We start from the raw sequence: 21,284 nt of genomic DNA, 5'->3' as shown, positions 1-21,284 counted from the left end.
GACGCGAACAGGCGCTGCCATCGCCGGCATTGCGTCAATCCCAATCTCCTGGTGGGGGCGGAGGAGCACAAGAGGCGCCAGACCCGTTGCGCACGCGCCATAGAATGGACCTGTCGACTCTGACTCATCCTGCCGCGCCGCACGCTAAAGCGGGCCCCGTGCGTCCGTCAACGGCCAGTCCTACACTGCGAGGGCACAGGATTACACTGCCTCGACCTCAGCCGCTGCCCCAACCTTCCCCCGATGGCATCGCGTCGAACAGCCCTGCTCCTGTGATAGACCGTCGCATGTCGGACCCTGTGTGGAAGGGCGCAGGACAATGGGGCGTGGTATCAACCACTAAGCTTCGGATACCGTCGGATTCCGCGAGGACGAGCACTCCCATATCCAACACTCCCATGTCGAATGCTCCCATGATTAACACGTCCATTTCAACCGCCGCGAGGATGAACGCCCCAATGTCGAACTCTCCACGGACGGACGCTCCGATGTCCAATTCTCCAGTATCGAGCGTTCCGATGTCTAGCACTCCAGTTTCAACCATCCCGAGGACGAGTATCCAGATGTCGAACATCCCGAGGACGAACACTGCAATGTCGAACATTACGATGTACACTTCTCCAGCATCGAACTCCCCAGTACACAGAAACCCGGTTGCAAATGCTCCAGCATCGAGCGAACCGGCATGGCACGCCACGGCACCCAACGGCCCAACACCAAATGCGTCAAACGGCATAGCATGTACTGCAACACCGAGGCCAGTGGATCCCGCCCAAACTGGTGTACAGGATGCCAGCTCGAAGCAGGACATGGGAGAAGTTGCACGCGCTAAACATCTGGCTGGAGATCATTCAGAGGCCCTGAGACGTCTTAATAGCGATCAAACTCTGCCACCCCCTATTTTCGATCACATCCTGCAAATGTTCTGCAGCGTAAGGTGAGTTAAAAGAACCGCCCAGCCAAGTACTTGCTAACCCTATCAGCGCCTCACATATAGCAGTGCCATCCATCACTACGACAGCGAAAACTGCCTCACAACCTTCTTTTTTGCTTTTGCAATATAGCAAAATACTTGTCCCATTTTACATCGACAATAACTGGTCCTTCGCGATGCTCGAGCCTGAGTCGAAAGAAATGACCATTTACGGCGCGCGAAGGGAGCAGAAAAAGACGGAGTCGGCCACCATTGATTACTTAAATGCCTCGCTGGACGGTGCCGACCCTATGACCTGGAAAAGTTCGTACGTTGAATTGGGTCTTCCAACCAACTACTGGGACCAACCAATCGTCTGCCTCGTCGCTGCTATCCACATTTTCTGCAACATGAGCCCCCCCAGCCAGAACCCCGACCCGACCATCTGGCGCAGCATCCTCGCCATCCTCCTCCAAGGCATCACCCCCGGCTCCGATCTACCGCCCTGTCCCACAAACAACAAAGCCGGCGAGGCCAAGCAAGACGCAGACGTCAACCCGGCCAACTTCTCGGTGCCTCCGACCCGCCACTCCCTCCCCATCCAAACCTACCTCGCCCACATGACCAAAGCGCTCGCCGACTTCCACGCCCGCCACCGAGAACGCGTCGCCCAGCTCCGGAACCTCGCCGCCCACACGGCCGACGCCAAGGCGCTGACGGACCGCCTCGCGCACCCGTCGCACCTCAACGCCCAACGCCTGGCATACGAGCAGCGCCAAGGCGAGATGCGCGCACTCGTCGAGCAGACGGAGAACATGATGGCGACCCTGACTCGCATGCGAGCGGCCGTCCCCGCCTCGGCGTCGATGAAGGAGCTCACGCGGTGCGTCGAGGGCGCGAGGGCGGTGGAAGGGGCGGATGCGGTCAGGATGGAGCGCTTGGAGCGGTTCACGAAGGAGAGGGAAGTGGTCGGGGGCTTGGTGGTGGAGTTGGCCGATAAGGCGGCGTGGAGGGCGAGGAGGTTGGATGAGAATTGGGTGGGTTTGTGGGGGAAGCTGGAGGGCGAGTATGGGAGGATGCAGGCGCTGTTTGGGCCGCAGGCGCCTCGTGCTGGCGGTGCGGCTGCTTAGAAGGGAGAGGAGTGGTGGGAACAAGCAGTTGAGTTGGGGTGGGTCCTGCTGCTGGTGCTCATGCAGGTGCAGCTGGATGCAATGACTGCTGCTGGTGGAACGACTACTCCGCTTGCAACCGCCGGTCGTGGAAATGGATTTCGCTGCCGTCGTCCAAGTCACGTCGCAGGTTCCGCTGCGCGATGATGATGGCATGGTCGTCGACTGAATGAATCTCACTTTGTTGTTCATATGGTCTTTGTTCTTATCGGGTGGCAGCAATCGGTTGGGAGTAAAAGTGGCGAAGGTGGACATATTCGTTTTCATTTTCCCCTTGTGCATAATGCTTGGACTGAGGCGGGCTTCTTCTGGTCTCGTTTACTTGTTTAGCGTGGCGTAGCGTTGTATCGCTGTAAAAGCATGCTTTGGGGCGGTAGCTGTTGTAATCCTTGGGTTGGGAGTTCATCTATCATGGTTCAATTCCCTTCTCTTGGTCGTTGTTTTGTTGTGCGGATGCTTGATGATGTTGATTCGCGGCGGCGCTGTGCGCAGTGGTCTGGTACGGTGTCTGCACAAATTTAAAACTTAGATGTACGTCCGGATCATGTATTTAATTACTCATCCCATGTAGAATTGTTCTGAGGTAAGTCCGGGTGGGTAATTTCTTTTATTACCTACCGTGACACCACACGATAGAGCGACGGCACCCATCGCACTGATTCGCCACCTCCGACACAAACTCAATTTACATCCTCGAAAAGGTATAACAAATATGAACGCCGCAGCCCCTATATCTCAAAAAAGCGCCGTCAAACGCCCCCCCTAGTCCCTCCCTCACAGCCTCAACACCCCCTTGCCCCTCCCCAACAACCCCGCTCCCCCTACCTTCCCCCTTTCTCTTTCTCTTTCTGCTGCTTCGCAGCCCACCTCGCAGCCCCCTTCACCTTTGCATACGACCAAATCGCGCCATAATCCTTGCACATATGCGTGCTGCCGATGCCAGACGTCCCGGTCTCCAGGTTGTCCTGGCCCCTCGCGATGGTATACGGATCGGCGCCCTCGAGCGTCGTGTCGCCGCAGCACATGATGGACTGGCGGAGGTAGTCGAAGCAGTGCATGGTGTGCGCCGTTTCTATGGCGTGCTTCATGGCGCTGGATTCTGTGGCGGCGGGGGGCGGGTCGGTGTCGTTGCCGGGGTTGTTGGCGAGGAACACCTTGAGGATGGCGTTCTGCGAGGGAGGGGGGTCAGTGGGATGGGGAGGGTGGGAGGGGGGAGGGGGTGAGTACGTACCAGGCAGTGGAGTTGGTGGAAGACGGATATGGCGTAGTGATACGGTGTGGAGGGCGGGTCGTTCTGCAGGGGTGGCGCCAGGGTGTATTTGGTGGGGTCTTCGACGGGGAGGAAGCCGTTGCCCTCTGGAGGGGAGGGTGTGGGTTAGTCGTGTGGCGTCAGGCACGGGACGGACTTTCGCTTACCAGGTATGAGTGTGGCCCAGTTGGCGAGTATGAACCGGCGGTGTTCTTTGGAGAGGCTGGCGACATCGACTTCAGGTCCGTAGTTTGAGTCGTTCCAGAACACCCGCGGGACCCTTTGAACTGGAGAGGAGCAGGTTCAGTATTTCTCCGCGTTTGTTGAGCGGAGAGAACGTACACTCGGGCACCAGCCCGTTGATTTCTTCGCCCAGCGGCACTTGGCTATGGCTCCATAGCCTTAAATAAATGGCGAACAGTATCCAGAAACAGGCGGTGGCCAGTAACGCCGAGACGGCAGCAGCAGCAACAGGCGCAGTTGTGATGTCTGCAAGTCGACTTCGGGAAAACAGCGAGGAAAAGGAGGACTGTCGCTTGTGGCGAGGCAGATGCCCGCCTTCGTCGGCGTGAGGGATGGACGTGTACTCTGCCATTGCGAGGAGAATGGGCAGTTGCGGAGGAGGGAGGCAGAGGGTATTTCCTTTATGTGGATGTCACGTGGTATGGTTATTGAGGAGCGTATGCGGCGGCTTGGCAGAAGTCTGACGGAGAAGGTTCTTGTCAGACTTTGTTGTCGCGCCGGCGGCTGATATAGCTGAGAGCAATTGCGCCACGAAGCAGCGACGTGTCGAAATCAGCCACGGTGAAGATTAAATAGCGCCGCAGACACAGTGCGTTGCACTAAGAGCGCAGGCGAGGAGTCCGCCCGTGGTACCTGTATCATGCCAAGTGCGAACAAGCTTTCCGAACCCTTGGACGGGCTCCTGCTATCATCTTGACGCGCGGGGTTCCTCAGTCGCGTTTCATATTCCAGCACGCCACCACAACCTGGCCATTCGCAACGGAGGCGTGTCCGGTCACGTGGAGTGAGCTGGGGTATCCAGCCAGCTGAAATCGCCTTGGCACGCTTGAAACTCGCGCTTAAGTAGAAGGCAAGAGGGGCTCCGATTTTGCCGCGATGGGTCGCAGGTGTTGATGACACAGTTGCTGGATTGGACTTGGCAGCGAGGTGCTTTGTTGGCGCAGGTGTCATGACGTCAGAGGTGCTTCTTCCCGCGGGTCGCGAGTCGAGCTGTGCAACCTCATTTCGCCGCGGTATCGTCGCACGAGGAAAATGTATCTGGGTGCAGGCTGTAGCGCCGTCCGCGGGGCACACGGAGTAGTCATTTTCTCTGTGCGGGGGTGAGTCAGCAGAAAAGGCCCGAGCTTCCTGGGGCGACGCGCGAAACGCGTCCCATAACGCGCGGCGATCCCCGGCGCTCAAACACGGCCCCCACCATCACACCTAACCGCATTGGTCATGCAGCCGCTCATGCAAATTGCTACGCCGCTGCGGCGCGGCGTCGTCGCTTTTGCATCCGTCGCTCCTCTCACTCTTCTACCTTCTATCCCAACGACCCTGAACCCTGAACCCGACTGTGCCCTCCTCAACGTCCTCCCGACTCGTTTGGCGCCCCTCGGCCCGAACCGTTCAACGCCATCCTCTGGTTGCACAATTCTGTTGCTGCCTGGAGCCCTCATCCTTGTTATCCATTGTCCAACCGCCAGCAACAGAAGAAAGAGACAAGCGCAGCTCCACTGCGGTGGACGTACACGAAGTTTGCAGGCAACGAGTTCGAGCGACTATACCCCGGATCCCTTGTCCCTGCCGCATCAAACGCAAGACAAACGCCGCGGAACCAATATCGTGGGACAAGCGCTAATGTCGCGTCGTTTGATCAGAACTGTTTGCTCGCATTACACTTCTGAGATATAAGTTCTTCCGCTTCTGCAATTCCCCTTTGAAAGTCAGACACAACCATCATCATGGTATCCAGCCATGATGCTCTCGATTTCTTGATCAACCATGTTGTTTTCCCGGCGAAACTGCCTCAGCAGGAAGAGGATTCGACCACGGAGCGACGCGGGGAGCAGTTGTTGACGCAACTGCTGAATGATACTCTCAAGGACTTTCTTGCGAAATGCGCACATGGGGCTCACGACAAGTGGAAGCCAGTGTGCAGTGCACTTCAGCACCTGGCCAGCGGTTGGGCAGAATATGAGGGCTCCATGAAGTCAACACTTCGAGGCCTCGAGCCTGGTGGTACGTGGATTTGCACTGCCCACATCAGAGCGCTCAAATATCCTGCAACCGACTGTGGATGTAGAGCTAACGTGTTTGCAGATGCTACGTTCGTCCACGTCAAGGCCCAGAACGCCGGCCTCTTGCTTTTTCGGGTTGATGCTGAGTCCATCCTGGTCCATGTTTTCGAAGCCTCGGCCCTATCTGGACATGTGGTCGGATCCTGCGACCGCCTGACTTGGAGGTTTCCCGGTCAAACCATCAGCTTTTCGAGCCACCTACTCAACGACGACGCTTTCGTCGACGAATTGGCAATCATGGTGCTACAAATGAGTACTGAGTCTGTCGAATCCTGCATGCAGACCACGACGAAGGCCCAATCCACTGTCCCCGAAGAACGCGAGACCGCCCACCCCAGGCTGGTGACAGAGGCCCTCATGGCCATGCTCAGCGCGTGGGGAATGGCTTGCCAGACTCCAAACATCGTCAAGCATATCCGCGATGACGTGAATTGGAATCATAGCCGATCGGCTTGGAGGCGCTCTCCTTTTTGGCTCGTCGCCCGCGTCAGCATTCAAATTCTGTTATCGCACACATGCACCGGGGAACAAGGACGAAACCTGTACAAGAACTTCATGGCGTTCTTCATAGCCAGGGTTTGCAACAACATCGTTACTGAGCCTGTTGACGCTGACGTGAAAATGATTGCTGCTACGAAGGCTGCAAGACGCCTGTCAAAGCTCAGGGACAGTGTCTTTCCCTTTGTGAGAGATGCAGTGCGTTTTGCCACGGAGAACATTTGCGCCCAGTTGAACTCGGCCTGGTCAGAGATTCAGACACGGGAATCGCCGTCAATCCCGATATTGCCCACGGAAGCAACCAATGATGATTGCACCCTTCTTTTGAGCAATAGCCGCCAATACCTTCAAGCTGTTGCCCTTGGCCAGAATGAAAGGCCGGAGTTGCCCGACATCACCTTGGAGTCCGGGCCTCGCTTGGAGTTCGAGGCGAATGACTTGCCTCAGCTGCGCCAGACTCCAGTCACTGATCATAACCTGTTTCTTCTCACCGACTTTGAAGCCTGGGTCATGAATGACCTCCAATCATGGACAAAGCATCGAGACGCTAGCGATCTGGACTGCGACTCGTTACTCAATGTGATGCGTACGTATCTGAAACTTGCTGGCGAAGAGTACCAGGACAACCCTCGGGCGCTTTCTGTTATGCTGTTGACCATCCTGGATATTTGGACAGCTCTGGATACCCTTTGCCTGCGACTGTATCCACTGTTGCGGAAATTTGGTCCCGCTATCCCGGCAATTGGTAACCCTCTTCTTCTTCCTCATCTTTGTCAGATGCAGACCTTGGATCGTATCGAGAGCTACCTTGCGAAGCGCTGGATGGACTGGGAGCCGACCAATCCATCAATATTTGGCCCCTTATCCTCAAAGTCTTTCTGTGTTCAGTTTTATGCGCAATCTCAGCCACATCAGGCCGTGCGTAAGCAAATCGAAGATGAGGCCTCCGCAACAAGAGAACGTAAACGTTCAGAGCTGGTGGAAGCAACAAAGGAATACCATACGCTCGTGTCTGAGGCATCGCGCATGAAGCACTCGAAGACCATCAACTACTGGGGACGCTCAGTGTGCGAAAGTAGTTGCCAGAAGTGCTCTCACGACAGACGGATTGAGAACATGCGGATCGACGTGGATGAGTGGCCACTACCAGCTGATGAGGTACAGGCTCAAGCCGTCGTCTTTGAGCTTGATTGTCCTGTTGGCTTTTCAGCGTGGCGTGATGCTACGTGGCTTATCGTTCAGGACCTTGGACGCGCTAAACAAGTACCACCTGGGTCTGATGTCCGACAGCAGCTTTTTGAATACCGCCCTTTGTCGTTACATGCTTTCAAGAGAAGAGACGAAACCATTACCCTGGCCTCTCACACCAAGCCCTTTCTCAGATCGCATTACCATGATCAACGCGTCCCCGTTGCTTTCGAGACAATTGCTGTCAACAACGGCCTCCAGTATAGATTACTCGACAAGCGCACCGAATGCTGGGTACAGGACCAGTCATCACCACCAAGCTTTGACCGGTATTGCATCTCCTCGCTACCCAGTGGTCCATATTCAAACTTGCAAGATTTCGTAGACACCACCACTCACACACCAAACGAAAGTCTTGCGGCGCAGCAACAATGCCATCCTGGGATCACGGCTCATGAATTTCTAGCATTCAGCTCGCTTCGAGCGGGTGAACGTATCCAGTGGCTGAACATCATACGAGAGCTGGGGTCAGCAGACTTGTCTTTCAACGCTGCAGAGGTTCATGTGCTCATTCGGCAAGCAGCTCTACAAGCGGGATCGCGTGCTGAGAATACGGTCCTCAGAGAGGCTCATGTACCTTTTGAAGATCCAAAGTTTTGTGCTAAGCTCATCAGCCTTCTGGATGCTCACCTTTCCAACATCACATCCAACTGGAGAGAGCAAAGCCGACTCGCCACCATCGCCTTGCTAGGTCTTCGGACTTTGGCCCTGAGTTCGGGCCCCGCAACGACATGCCTGGCCATGCAGCTCTTGCGAAAGGTCCGCAAAGTAGCTCTCGGCTGGTGTCGAGACATCTCAAATGGAATTCATGAATGCAAGACGGATGCTGAGAGTGAAAGGATGGGAGCGTTCCTGAGCCAGTCTTCTCTGACCTGTCGGATGACATACGATACAGACCCTAGCCGCGTCAATCAGGTTCTATTTGATCAGTCTGATGTCGCAGACCTTGTCGAGTCCTCCATCTACCTCAATGACAACTTTTCGTCCCACCAGCAGAACGTCTCCACCGAACTGCGACAGTCTGTTCTCATCGACACGAAACTCTCACGCAGTATCGCCCCCCGTCTAAGAGAACTGATAGGAGTTTCAGGATGTGGCATCAATGATGGCATCAAGGAAGCTTATGAACTGCCCGGTCTTGACGGGCATTGGGAGTCGGTGCCTGGGCACGAGGACCGGTGGCTGACCTGCATTTCTTGTCACGGACAAAGCGGTCCTACGGAAAAGTACCATTATGATATTCTGTCCGGGACGGTTTTGCTCAATGGGCGACGGATTGGTAGACTGCCACCGCAGTACATGAGTGCTCCATTGTATAGCAGGGTATTCGGTTCCGTAAGTCTAAATCCCTGGGTATCTCATACTAAAGGCTCTGCTAATATCGTAGCGTATCTTGAACGTTGCTCAATCGAATCGACCGGGGATGGAGTACATGGCAGTAAAGGAGATCAACGAACACAAGGTGAGCCAACTAAGATGCTCGTATGGATGGAGCGCTAAGAAAACAAATAGGTCCACCTGGATATGAGGAACGGAGAGCTAATCATAGAGGCGGATGTTGGAGAACGCCGCCTTCGTCTCGTACCTCCTGGAATTCTAGCGCCTGATCTCCCTATAAGCCTTACTGAAGGCTTTGTTCATTGGATGGACTTGCGTTCCAACGATATCGAGTTTCGGCCCCTTGAATCTCCTTGGGATCATCCCGAGAGAGCGTGGAAACTCCATTTTGGAGGAAAGGAAAATTCGTGCATGGGAATCGGCAACAAAAGATTGGTGGACCGAGAATCGCCTCTGGGGACAACCATACTCGATATCCTTCAAGCCCTGGAAAGCCGTCACCGCATCGTCATCTGTTCTGTCTCAGGCGGAGTTGAGGTTGAAGTCCCGCGGATGCGACTGACTTTCACCGTGAATGGAGATGGTCGTTTGGAATCGAAACAGCTCCGCGGCGTCGTCGACCCTGAACAGGGCATCGGATGTTTGTTTGGACTGCGGAATATGCTCGTCTTCCAGAACTTGGGCTTACATCCCAATACTCCACAGAGAAGCGTCGTCATTCCATACGGCCAAACCGCTGTCTCCAGGTACGGCGACCATAGCCGGGTTACAATTGATCCCGGCCATGCGCAGAAGCTATCCTTCATGCACTATCAGCTCGACACCAGATTGTCACGACTCCGAAGCCAGCAAGGTGCCGTCAGCAAGCTATATCTGGCCTATCTTCATGCGGTAACGAGTTTCGCGTTGCCAGATCCACTCACTGGTCACACTGGTACTCAAGAAGCCTTGCGAATCCTACGAGAACAATCACTCAGGACTTCAACATCTATCAATGAAGATGTTGTTCCGTTGCTCGACAAGATTGCAGCATTGACTCCTTCGCGGTTCTTTTACCCGGAACACCTACGCAAAATGCAAACAGTCGAATTTGACTCCAGTCTGGGTCAATTGGCGCAGCATGAGGATTTTCACGCCTTGGTTGAGGACTTGATCCACCACGCATCCCAACTCAACATGCTACAAGCTGGACCGGTCCCTGAGTTATTGATCAAAAGCCGTGGTGACCCGCACCTTCTGCGCCGGGCAGCTAATCGGAATTCTTGCCTACGCAACACGGGCTTGGGACGGATGGAGAGGTTCGATGTTGTGTACGTTGCAAGAGATGGCAATTGCGACAGTGCTGAAGCTCGCCGAGTGTATGAGGTCGCCTCCTTAGTTCGGTTGTGGCCACAAAAGACCGAAGCCATTCTGGACCTTTCTTCAAGGGTGAAGCAATGGGAGCACATCGAGGGCTACAATCAAAAATTGAACCTGTCCGAAATGGCTTGCAGCGACCTTCTGAAGTTCCCTGTTGGTCGAGAATGGGGCACGCTCTACGAGCTTTGCCGGGGCTGTAACCGGCCAGTCGACCAATACAAACTCATGCGCCTGTTCGCAATGATCGTCTTTGAACAAGCCGACTCCGTGCCAGTAGTGCGAACCCTCTTAGGCATTGCCTGTTCTGGGATGTTCACTGAGATCCAACCACTGGAGTCAACATACAACCTCGAGTCTGGAGAGAGCCCTGATCACGGTCTACTGAAATCGGAACTCTCAAACTACATACCAGAACCGACAAAAGACTACGGCGAGTCGTATGATAATTGGGTGAGTAGGCTTCGTACATTCCGTCAGGAGAGGGATCGGGAAGTGGCCTCGATCGTCAGCTACGTTTCAGGTCAATGGCCTTGCGATGCCCCGAGCGTTCCAGCATCCGGATCCGCGCTTCGTCAAAGGGAAATGAAAAGCGAATGCGAGAAGCACTTTACCGTCTGGAATGACAACCGAAAGTTTATGTTGCACATTGCAGATGTGCAGTCGGAACTTCGAAAGCTTCACGTTGGACAAATGAACCTACCACTGCCAGTATATCCGACGAGGCCTTCTTTGGTGCCGGGAAAGGCATCGGCTGTCGTAGCGCCCGATCTGATCAGCCTTCTCCACCAGAGGACTTCCCCAAAGTCGCTGATCATTCCAGCACCAATCCAGGCAAATCGACTCAGTCATCCCGCCAGAAACTTGCCCGGCTTGGAGGAACTGGAAGGGATAGTAGGAACCATGAAAGACGAAAGCGATCCCACTCGCAGAGCCTATGCCGAAGACTTGGATGCCAGTCTGACATCCCTCAAGCAGGCGCATCTCCCTAGTACCCCCGAGACAATCCCGTTGCCGGAAGATGTGCTTCTTGAGCAGCATGCCGTCCTGGAAAAGCATGTTGCAGCTGCTCTTTGCTCATTGAGCCTGGCATTGAGACCGAATGAGCTTTCCGATCTGGTTTTGCGCGATGTTGGATTCTGGCCTCGCATCGATACAGCATCTTTGCTTACATGCATTTCAGCGCATCGACGAGAGTCAGTACCTGGCCAATGGAGAGAATTCCTTGTGTCATTTGGTCAGTTACTGTCATCGCTTCAGCGGCTCGAAAGGCTACTGAGCTACAGGCATCGAAACGATATCGTGGGCTTCTACAAAGAAGCAGAGGAGTCGGGCCATCAATCATGGAGTGCTACCGACTTCCCAGACTGGCTTCTGATCGAGATTGAGAACAACCTGACCATTCGCGAGGTTCAGGCAGAAGTGGCGCGGAAAATGATTCAACCGGATGGTGGACAGAACGCTGTCCTGCAGCTCAACATGGGCGAAGGAAAGTCTTCCGTCATTGTTCCAATGGTGATGACCGCGTTGTCAGACGGTAAAACACTGGGAAGACTTGTTGTCCTCAAGCCGCTGCTGAGACAAACATTGGATTTGCTCTCAGAGCGGATGGGTGGACTGGTGGACCGTCGCATTTTCCATGCCCCATTCAACAGGGACATTCGACTTGATCTATCCCAGGTCGCCCAGCTCTGGGACTACTACGAGCAATGTCGAAATGACCAGTGCATAATTGTCACCCTCCCGGAACACATGATGTCATTCCGGCTCATGGGTCGCGAACTTCTCCGGACCAAGCCCCAGCTGGCGTGGAAATTGATGGACTTGGACGCATGGCTCGACGCGACGTGCCGCGATATCCTTGATGAGAGCGACGCGATCCTCGATCCTCGCTTCCAACTGGTGTATTCAATCGGCAACCAGAGGATAATGGACGGGCAGCCTGACAGGTGGGTCATTACGCAGAGGCTCCTTGCACTCTTTGCCTCCGAGGCCTACAGACTGCAGACTGAGGGCTCCCGCGATATTGAAGTAGACTTTCGGGGCCGGAGCTTCCCCATGATCACTTTCCTTAACCACGACGTTGGTCACATCTTACTGGATCGGGTTGTGGAGCAGATCGGTCGAGGGAAGCTGCTGGGCATTTCGCTTTTGCACTGCTCCGCTGCGGTGCGCCAGGCCGTTCTGCAATTTATTCGAGAGAGTTCTGTCTGCGAGAGCACCTTGACACTTGTCGAGCAGGAGTTTGGCAGCTCGGCCAGTTGGAAAATTCTTCTTCTGTGCCGGGGGCTAATCGCAAACAATGTCTTGCTGTTTGCCCTCCAGCAGAAGCGCTGGCTCGTTAACTACGGACTCGATCTCTCGCGGTGCAGAATGGCAGTGCCATACCGAGCGAAGGGTGTTCCATCAATCAGCGCAGAATTCGGCCACCCAGACGTCGCCATCGTCCTCACGTGTCTGAGCTATTACTACAGCGGCTTGACCTCAACGCAACTACGGCACGCTTTCGAGAACCTGTTTCGAGAATCTGACCCGTCGAGCGAATATGCACTTTGGGCGCAAGACTGCCCAACCCTCTCCATCCAGAGTCTCCACGGAATCAACCTAGAGGATGATCGCTCTTGGGACGAGACTATCCTGCCGCAGCTGCGGTTCTCCAAGTCCGCCGCCGACTACTTCATGGCGACTGTGGTATTTCCCCACGAGGGTAAGGAATTCCCAGCAAAGCTGTCTACATCGGCGTGGGACATTCCTTCCAAGTCGCAGCCAAGCACCGGTTTCAGCGGTACCAACGACAACAAGTTCCTGTTGCCACTGTCTATCCACCAGAACGACCTTCCGCAACTGCATCGCACGAATGCCATGGTAGCTAATATGCTGCTCCAGCGGGAGAATCGCCAATACGTGGAAGCCAAAGACAGCAGTGGCAAGCGGCTCAGCACAGAAGGCCTCCTCGAACTCCTCTGCGCCAGCTCGCCTCAAATTTCGGTCTTTATCGACGTCGGAGCTCAGGTTCTCGAAGCGAGCAATGAGGATGTGGCTCGGAAATGGTTGCAACTTTCTCCCAACGCTGACGCTGCGGTCTTCTTTGACGAGGCCGATGAGAAGCGTGTATTGGACCGACATGGATTTGTCGAACGACTGTCCAACTCCGGCTTCCATCAAAACCTTGATAGATGTTTGATTTATCTGGACGAGGTCCACACTCGTGGCGTAGATATCAGCATGCCAACACATGCCCGTGCTGCGGTCACATTGGGACCAAGGACTACGAAGGATCGCTTGGTACAAGGTAAGATCCACTACTATCACCGTCTGTAATTCACTCGCTAACTTGGGAACAGCTTGCATGCGAATGCGCAAACTCAACTGTCACCAGTCCTTGATATTCTTTGCTCCACCAGAGGTACACCAGGAAATACTCGCCCTCTCAGGAAAGCAGGAATGCCAAGAACTCGACTCACTGGATGTACTTCGCTGGAGCTTCGAACAGACGTGCCGTGCAACAAGCTCCGTCAAACCGCTGTGGATCATGCAAGGGCTGGAGCACAGTCACCGAGAGCGCCTCTGTGCAGAATACCTGCAAGAAGACATGTCAAAGCCACACACTGAGGTCTTCTGCTCAAGTCTGGAGGAGCCCGAAGGCCGCACCCTGCACGAGATGTACGGCGGAAGCTCCGGGCAGCCCGCCTTCCGCTCCTGCCTCACCTCCGAACCAGCCCGCCAAGACGCAACCGTGCAGCACCTGCTCTCAGAATGGGCAACGTTCAAGTCAGGCCACAGCCGCGACTGGACGCTCCAAGAAGAACAAGAGCGCGAAATCGCGCACGAAGTCGAGCAAGAACGCGAGCTGCAGCGCCCGCCACCCGCCGAAGCCCTCGCGCACACCCTCGACCCCGCCGTGCGAGCCTTCGTGCAGAATGGCACCTTCCCGGAAAACGGCGCCCCGCCTTGCATCAACCCCGCCTTCGCCAGCAGCCTCCGCTCCACCTCCGCCTTCCCGCACCTCCTACACGCCGCCACCGCAGCTCACACCGTCGCCGACACGCTGTACGCGACCACCGACTTCGTCCGCACCGTCGCCCTGACGACCCACGGCCGCGCAGACGAGTTCCTCCGACCCATCACATGGCTCCTGTCCAGCCGCCTTTCCGACCGCAACGACGTCTTCGTCATCATCAGCCCCTACGAAGCCAACGCGCTGCTACCCGCGCTCCGCCAGGAAACGGCGGCTGCGGCGGTCCGCCTGCACGTCTACGCCGCGAAGACGTCGAGAGCGATGCTCGGCGACTTCGGCGGCTTGGATTTCTACACCGTGTGCGGCACCGGCTCGGGGGAGGCGGAGTACACGCCCCCGCCGCCGCTGCTCGTGGCGCAGCTGGGGCTTCTCGCGGGCAGCCTGTTCTTCGACTCGTACGCGGCGTACCGCCTCGTTGCGGATTTCTTGGGCATCGTGACGGATGCCGCGGGGGTGGGAGACGGCGGCGGCGGCGGCGGCGTTGGCGCGGATGGCTTCGTGCAGATGGAGAAGAGGAGGCGCGGCGGGTGGCCCGTTAAGTCGCCGTTTGTGAGGAGCCCGGTCGTGTTTGTGGAGGCGCTGGTGGGGATGAGGCGGAAGGGGCATGTTTATTCGCAGACGCATTTGGGGCATTTGTGCGGTGGGAGGGTGTTGGCGGAGGAGAGCTTTGGGGAGGGGAGGGGAGGGCGTGATTGATGGATGGGGTGGTGGCGCGGGCTCGTGGCGGTTTTGAGCGGTTTGGATGGGTGGTGGAGGTCGCTTGGTAGTTTTGGTTTTGTGTCTTGGGTGTTTGGATAGCCCATCCGTAGAGGTGTTGCTTTAATTTGGGGGCGGTAAGAGCCTGAAGCGCTTTCAAAGAGCTGATGGGAAGTGTCAGGCCAAACCAACTTACTCTAGAGTTCGGCGAAGTGCTTCAACAGGATATTGGTGTCTGTAAGAGGTCACATTACGTCACAAATATTGCGATAAGTGTAGTCAGATAGCACGTGGTCTTGACTTTTTAGTGAGCCAACACTAGCGCGCGCGCTAGAAGCGCTCTGCCTTGAAAACGCCTGGAAACCCCAAAGCTGGGAGATTTACGGTTGTGGCTCTGTACCGGGAATCCCTGGTCGGCTTCTGAGCAAGCAGCCCTAATGCATCCCGCTAACCACATACCCAGCTACTGTCCATACCGTGGCGCTAGGTAGCAAGCCATGGAACGTAAGGGGTCCAACGCTCCACCTGATTTTGCCTGGATTGCGTCAGAGCATGTGCTATGATAACACATAATTGAACGAGTGCTAGAAACGTTTTCTAGAGACTAAAAGACTTAAGGGAGTTGTTGAATGCTACACAGGTCTAAGTGGCATGTACGTGGGTGCCCGTGTGCATGAATTGTTTTGTCCTACGTTGTTTCGTTCTTTCATGGTTTTATGAGATAGTTTACATTCCTCTACGAAACTATTCATACCTCGAGCCGGAAGGTTCACTGCGGCGGCTCCATTCGAGTGGGAATCGATCACACAGCCAATCCTTCTTTTCTTACGCACCAATGTCCGCAGCATGGAGGAGACGGGAAGTGCCGATGTACTCCTCCCACCGAAGCATGTACAGCGAATAAACATCAAGGACGTCGATTCCGTGCGACTTCGCGGCTTTAACGTAGGTGCGATTTACAGACACGAACAAATGGGCGATGTGGCGCGCAACATCCTGATACGTTCGGAACGCTTCGCGGTATGACTCGTTATCCCATTCGTTCGATTTGGACATTCCGTGGAGGTATTGCTTTATGTGCTCGTCCAGCATCTGGTACACTGCGTGGAATCCCCCCTCGAGGAAGGTCTCCCCTATTTCTCGTTACTATCATCGATGCAGGGCTCTCGGTTCAAGTAACTTACATCGAGGATGATTGGCTGCGCAACAGTTCTCGACTGCAGTATAGAGCCCAATGGAGCGATGAATATACGTCTTCGCATCGGCAGTTCCCTTTGGGTTGGCCTCAAAGTACCTGAGGCCGTCCTCGATATATGCCAACCTACGCTGAAGTGTTAGCGTATACAGAGCGGTGACAGGCGACGAGTACTTGCGTTTCGCTGTCCATGTTGAACGATTCGTGATTCTGGGCAAAACGAGGAAGGGGCGGGCAGGTTTTTATGGGGGCAGGATCCTCGATGTGCACGCGTTGGTATCGCTCTTTTGACTGTTAGTCTTCCTCCGGCCCAAGGGAACTGTTAGTGGGCTTTACAGACGCTAGTGCCACCCATGGGAAGTAGGCAGACCCCATGCGCTTGGCATTTGCTGTTGGCTGCTAGCTGGAACTCCGAAGTGGTGAAACTCGTATAACCTTATGTAGGCGCATGGATTGGAACTGATATCTGATGTCATCCATGCGACCCCCCTCAGCGAAGCGAAGTGTAGGCGGTGATTACTGCTGCTGGTATTCGCTCGCTGCTGATGTTGTTATTCGCTCGCCGCCGCTGCTGCTGATATTCGCCCGAGAGGTGCTTATCGAAGAGTTAGGAAGGTACGCAAACGCGTCGACGCGAGTACGCGAGATCACGTTACCCTGGAAATGGATTAAGCCAATAGGAGAGCGAGAATCCTGCTAAGCTTCCATTTATGCGGCCAATAGGAGCAAGAAACGCTTTCGAGCTTCTACCGATGGCCCTAATCTTGAACGTAATCCCCAGCTACGAACCACATCAACACGACTGCGTTACAAACATAAAGTCTATCTGATCATGAGAAAGTTGTGTATTGTCCTGCCATTTTCCAGGATCTTGAGAGCCGGGTGGGCCAGATAAGCTAGGCAGCGGCCTGTCTGTAGGCAGTGAAAACAGGGTCGGGCGCAATGGGTAGGCAATCGTAATATTCAAAACACCACGTCCAGCATCGTCGACTCGCCGATCAAGGAACCAAACAAAGAATGACATCTTAGCGTCCGGAAGAGAGCAATGGTGAACAGTGGTGGGTGGCTGGGCGGGTAAGTCTTCGCAACTCGCTTTCTCGGGCACGCCATTAACGTCCCGCTACTAAACAGTGCGACGACGCCACAGACTTGACGCACCGCCTCAATGTTTATAGGACAAGGGGATGAGCAGTGATGGCTACGTCTCAACAATGTAACCGCCTTGTCATGATATGACTGCCTTGTTAAGGTAAGGCCGGCCTGTCACAATATGACCAGCTTGCCGACCTCTGTCAAGAAGCATACCAACCGCATCACCAAGCGGCGACTCAACGTGTCTGCGATAAGCTGTGCGTTTCCCTTACGCAGTCAGCATAAAGTGCCTTTCCCACGCTCCCCATCTCACCCCAACACAACGCGCGACACGACCACTATTTTGCCACTCCCTTGACGATGTTTGCCCCGTCTCGAACCCGAACTCTACATATCATGCGCCCCGCCCAGATCCGACATGCACATCCACAGCTCCGCCCACCGCTTCCCACTCCCCATCGCCGCCGCCATCGCCAGCGCCTCGCTTCTCGCTTCTCGCACGCCAAGATTTCCGCGGCCTCGCTCGCGATGATAGGATCGCTCGCGTGGTCAGTGGTGAGGAATGAGGCGGCAGAATGGTCCGTGGCGGGGAGGCGCTGCTCGACGCGGCAAGACATGAGGTTGTGGTTTTGTACGGGCGACTGCAGAGCTTGTCGTCGATTGTGGATGGCGGTGGTGATGTGCGGACGGTAGATGATGAGCGTGAGGTGCGGGAGGCGGTGGTGGTGGAGGAGTGCGCTGAGGGGCTTTCAAGTGAGCTGAAGAAATGGAATGAAACGCTCGCCCAGGCAATTGCGACCTACGACCCGGCTCACTGGGAGCGGGAGAGTGCATGGTGCAGCTGGATGGTGGAAGCGGCGAGAATGGGGTGCGTCATTACTTATCTAGTCGTTCTCTTATCGCCGCCTGTTTTACCTAATCCGGCATGGCATAGTCACATCCCTCCAGATGCAGGCTCACCCCACTTCTCGTCCACCCCGACATCTTGATTGACTCCTCATCGGAGCCTCCGACAGCTGCCGTTTATCCGCACAACACGATTGAAATATTGCCGTAACGCTCGCTTTCTTGACTCTGCGTAAATTGTCCCGAAGCAATACGCAACGCAGCAATGGGCAGTATTGAAGACGACGTCCAGCATGTCGATGTTCTCATTGTGGGCGGCGGACCCGTAGGTAACCACCCAGTAGCTTCAGCACTTGGTTCTCTCTAACATGTTTGCAGGCCTCGTCTGCGCGTACCAGCTCGCGCGCACGCTTGCATCGCCCAGGACGTGCATCAAGATCATTGAGAAGCACCCCAAGTCGGCCCAGGACCAGTACGGGCGGGCAATCACGCTGTTCCCGCGCACGTCGGAAATGCTGGACCAGCTGGGGCTGGCCGACGAGCTCGCCCAGCACTGCTTCGCCTGCCGCGAGACCGTGTCCTACGACGCCGCCGGCAACCAAGTCGACGGCCGTGGCTGGGCCTTCATGGAGCAGATGAAGGACACGGCCTGGGATTTCTCGCTGGTGCTGCGCCAAAAGTACCAGGAGGAAATCTTCCGCCACGCCCTGCGCGAGCTGGGCGTCGAACTGGACGCCCCCCAAGCGCTGGTCGGCCTGCACGTCGACGCGTCCGTTCCCCTGGGCGGCTACCGCGTCTCGGCCACGCTGGAGTCCGGGACCACGGTCAAGTGCAAGTACCTCGTCGGCGCCGACGGCGGGCGGTCGACGGTGCGGCGGCTCGTCGACATCCCCTTCGACGGCAGCTCGAGCGACGACCGCTGGGTGCGCATCGACGGCCACGTGTCGACCAACCTGCCCAAGCCGCGCTCCTACTGCGCCATCGAGAGCCCGACGCACGGCAACGTGCTGTGGGCCGCCCTGGACCACGGCGCCACGCGCATCGGCTACGCCTTCACGCCCGAGCGCCAGAAAGGCCACCAAACCTTCGACGAGGGCGCCGCCGTGGCCGAAGCCGTGGCCGCCGTCAAGCCGTTCGAGCTGTCCTTCACCCGCGTCGACTGGTGGACCATCTACTCGGTCGGCCAGCGCGTGGCGCGCCGCTTCTCCGCCCACGACTGCGTGTTCCTCGCGGGCGACGCCTGCCACACGCACAGCTCGGGCGCCGCCCAGGGCATGAACACGGGCATCCACGACGCCGTCAACCTGGCGTGGAAGCTCTCGCTCGTGCTGCGCCGGCTCGCGCATCCCCAGCTACTGCACACGTACGAGGCCGAGCGCCGGCCCAACGTCGAGCGGCTCCTCGCCTACGACCGCGACATCGCCCGCCTGATGACGCTGCAGCTGCCCGAAGGCTGGACCGGCGACCCCGCCGCGGACCCGAACGTCGTGCTCGGCGACGTCATGGCCGCCGCGGCCTCCTTCAGCTCCGGCCTGGGCATCTCCTACGCGGCGGACGGCCTGCTGAACGTGCAGCACCCGACCGCGCCACCATCATCACCAGCATCATCATCGTCTTCTCCTCCTCCCCCCGTCCCGCGCCCCGGCCACCGCGCCCCCGACGTCCCCCTCCGCAAACCCGGCACCCTCGAGCCGACCCGGCTGCACCGCGAGACGCCCAACCGCGCCATCTTCCACGTCCTCGTCTTCGTCGGCGAGCGCTGCTCCGCCACCGTCGCCTCCTACCACGCCTTCTGCGCCGCGCTCGAGGCATCCCCTTTCCTCCTTCCCCCCTCCCCTTCCCCTCGCCACGCCTCCTCCGCCGCCGCCGCCACACCACCACCACCCATCGCCTTTCTCACCATCCCCGCGCGCCCGGGTCCCTCGCCGTGGGAACTGCTCGGCGGCCGCGGCCCGGTTGGGGATGGTGTGGCTGGCGTTAGTAGTAAGGTGTTCTTTGATTCGGTGGAGGTGAAGGCGCATGAGCGGTATGGTGTTGATGTGAGGCAAGGCGCTGTGTACGTGCTGCGTCCGGATGGGTGGGTCGGGACGGTGTTGGAGCTGGAGAGGGGCGAAGAAGCGGTGAAGGGGCTGGAGGCGTATTTTGGGCGGTTTTTGTTGCGCGGGAGGGGGGGTGCGACGGCGAGGCTGTAGGGTGGGGGAGGTTGTTCGGAGTTCTTAGGAATGTCGTTAAGGATCAGCCGGCTAAAGTCTTGATGGAGGGAAAGCAGCACCGAGAGAATGGAACAAGCGTCAGCTTTTAGAGACTTTGGGCTATGATTAGCACCCGAGCTGCGACTTTTGCTGCATCGAGACCACTTGGGGCTTCTGCCTGCCGTACCCTTGCCTTGGCATAAGATCCTTGCACTGAAAAAGGCCCCCATGCCACATCGGCTCTCCACTACGTAGATCGAGAGCCTTGCAAACCATTCTTGATATTCATAGCTTGATGCTTTAAGCCGAAACGGTGGGTTGCAGAGACTAAAACAGTCTGGCGGATCGGTAGATCTTGCTTCAGTCAAGATATAACCCCTGAATTACCCAGTGCTACGCAGAGCACAACAAGGACCTCTACAACACAGATTCTGCTCTTGCACTCATCTCTCAATGTTTCTAACAGATAAATATTGAATCGAACATGGACCCTTAACAAAAGTTTTATTTTAAGTATCAATCGCAAGATATTCCGTTCTAGGAATGGATATCACAACTCACGTTATATCCGTTGTGGTGATTCTCTAAAGCCCGTAAGCGCAAGCCACTGACAACGCTCTAGGATCTACTGCATTCAGAATTACCTTATCGAAAAGGCCGCTTCTCATATCTCTCCTATTATAGCACCGACACCGCTGGCCGCACTGACTTCTAGACCCCCACCCAGGGCTTCCAATTAATCAATTTAATTAATTTAAGCCATTTAAAGTCCCAGTTTACAAGTAATTTGGTAACGAATTGACTTGCCAAGACTTAGGTAATTTAAGATTAAATTAATTGCAATTTAACTAGGTAATTAGGTTACGATTCTTAGCATAGTATTAAGTTTTATAAGGCTTAAATCCTCGCCGCCGCTATAGATGTTACGATACTTAGCATAGTATTAAGCTTATAAGTAGTTACTTATAAGCTTATAAGTCGTACAATCTCGTGCTTCTCTATATATTTCTTACCTATATCTGCTAAGAAACGCCTAAATTATATAACTCGCGTAGATGCTTTATAAAAGGCCGAATTAATACCCCCCCCTCCAGTTATATCTATGGTGTTAAACCTCCGCTGCTGCTACTGCCGCCGCCGCCGCCTGCCTGCCAGTGTTACGATTCTTGGC

The 21,284-nt window shown here is 55.8% G+C and overlaps 4 protein-coding genes across 4 annotated transcripts; 3 read left to right on the top strand and 1 right to left on the bottom strand.

Moving 5' to 3' along the window:
* Positions 1-920: 920 nt before the first annotated feature.
* On the top strand, positions 921-2,043 carry SLS55_010402 (uncharacterized protein; the record flags this gene model as incomplete). The annotated part of the gene is made up of 2 exons (XM_066781784.1): positions 921-937; positions 1,065-2,043. 2 exons carry the CDS (start codon positions 921-923, stop codon positions 2,041-2,043), a joined length of 996 nt encoding a protein of 331 aa, XP_066628067.1.
* An 860-nt stretch (positions 2,044-2,903) lies between these two features.
* Positions 2,904-3,926, bottom strand: SLS55_010401 (uncharacterized protein; the record flags this gene model as incomplete). The annotated part of the gene is made up of 5 exons (XM_066781783.1): positions 2,904-3,251; positions 3,314-3,438; positions 3,499-3,618; positions 3,674-3,717; positions 3,919-3,926. 5 exons carry the CDS (start codon positions 3,924-3,926, stop codon positions 2,904-2,906), a joined length of 645 nt encoding a protein of 214 aa, XP_066628066.1.
* Positions 3,927-5,298: 1,372 nt separating this feature from the next.
* Positions 5,299-14,788, top strand: SLS55_010400 (uncharacterized protein; the record flags this gene model as incomplete). Its single annotated transcript, XM_066781782.1, has 7 exons — positions 5,299-5,575; positions 5,657-6,060; positions 6,184-7,675; positions 8,276-8,715; positions 8,768-8,842; positions 8,893-13,366; positions 13,419-14,788. 7 exons carry the CDS (start codon positions 5,299-5,301, stop codon positions 14,786-14,788), a joined length of 8,532 nt encoding a protein of 2,843 aa, XP_066628065.1.
* A 3,398-nt stretch (positions 14,789-18,186) lies between these two features.
* SLS55_010399 (uncharacterized protein) lies at positions 18,187-20,113 on the top strand (the record flags this gene model as incomplete). The annotated part of the gene is made up of 2 exons (XM_066781781.1): positions 18,187-18,250; positions 18,300-20,113. The coding sequence occupies 2 exons, from the start codon at positions 18,187-18,189 to the stop codon at positions 20,111-20,113; spliced, it is 1,878 nt and encodes a 625-aa protein (XP_066628064.1).
* Between the last annotated feature and the right edge of the window lie 1,171 nt (positions 20,114-21,284).

The sequence above is a fragment of the Diplodia seriata genome (assembly GCF_021436955.1).
Source record: "Diplodia seriata strain FDS-637 chromosome Unknown scaffold_12, whole genome shotgun sequence".
NCBI classification, from domain to species: Eukaryota; Fungi; Ascomycota; class Dothideomycetes; order Botryosphaeriales; family Botryosphaeriaceae; genus Diplodia; species Diplodia seriata.
The sequence above is the reverse complement of the archived record's forward strand: the minus strand, read 5'-3'. Positions and strand labels throughout refer to the sequence as shown.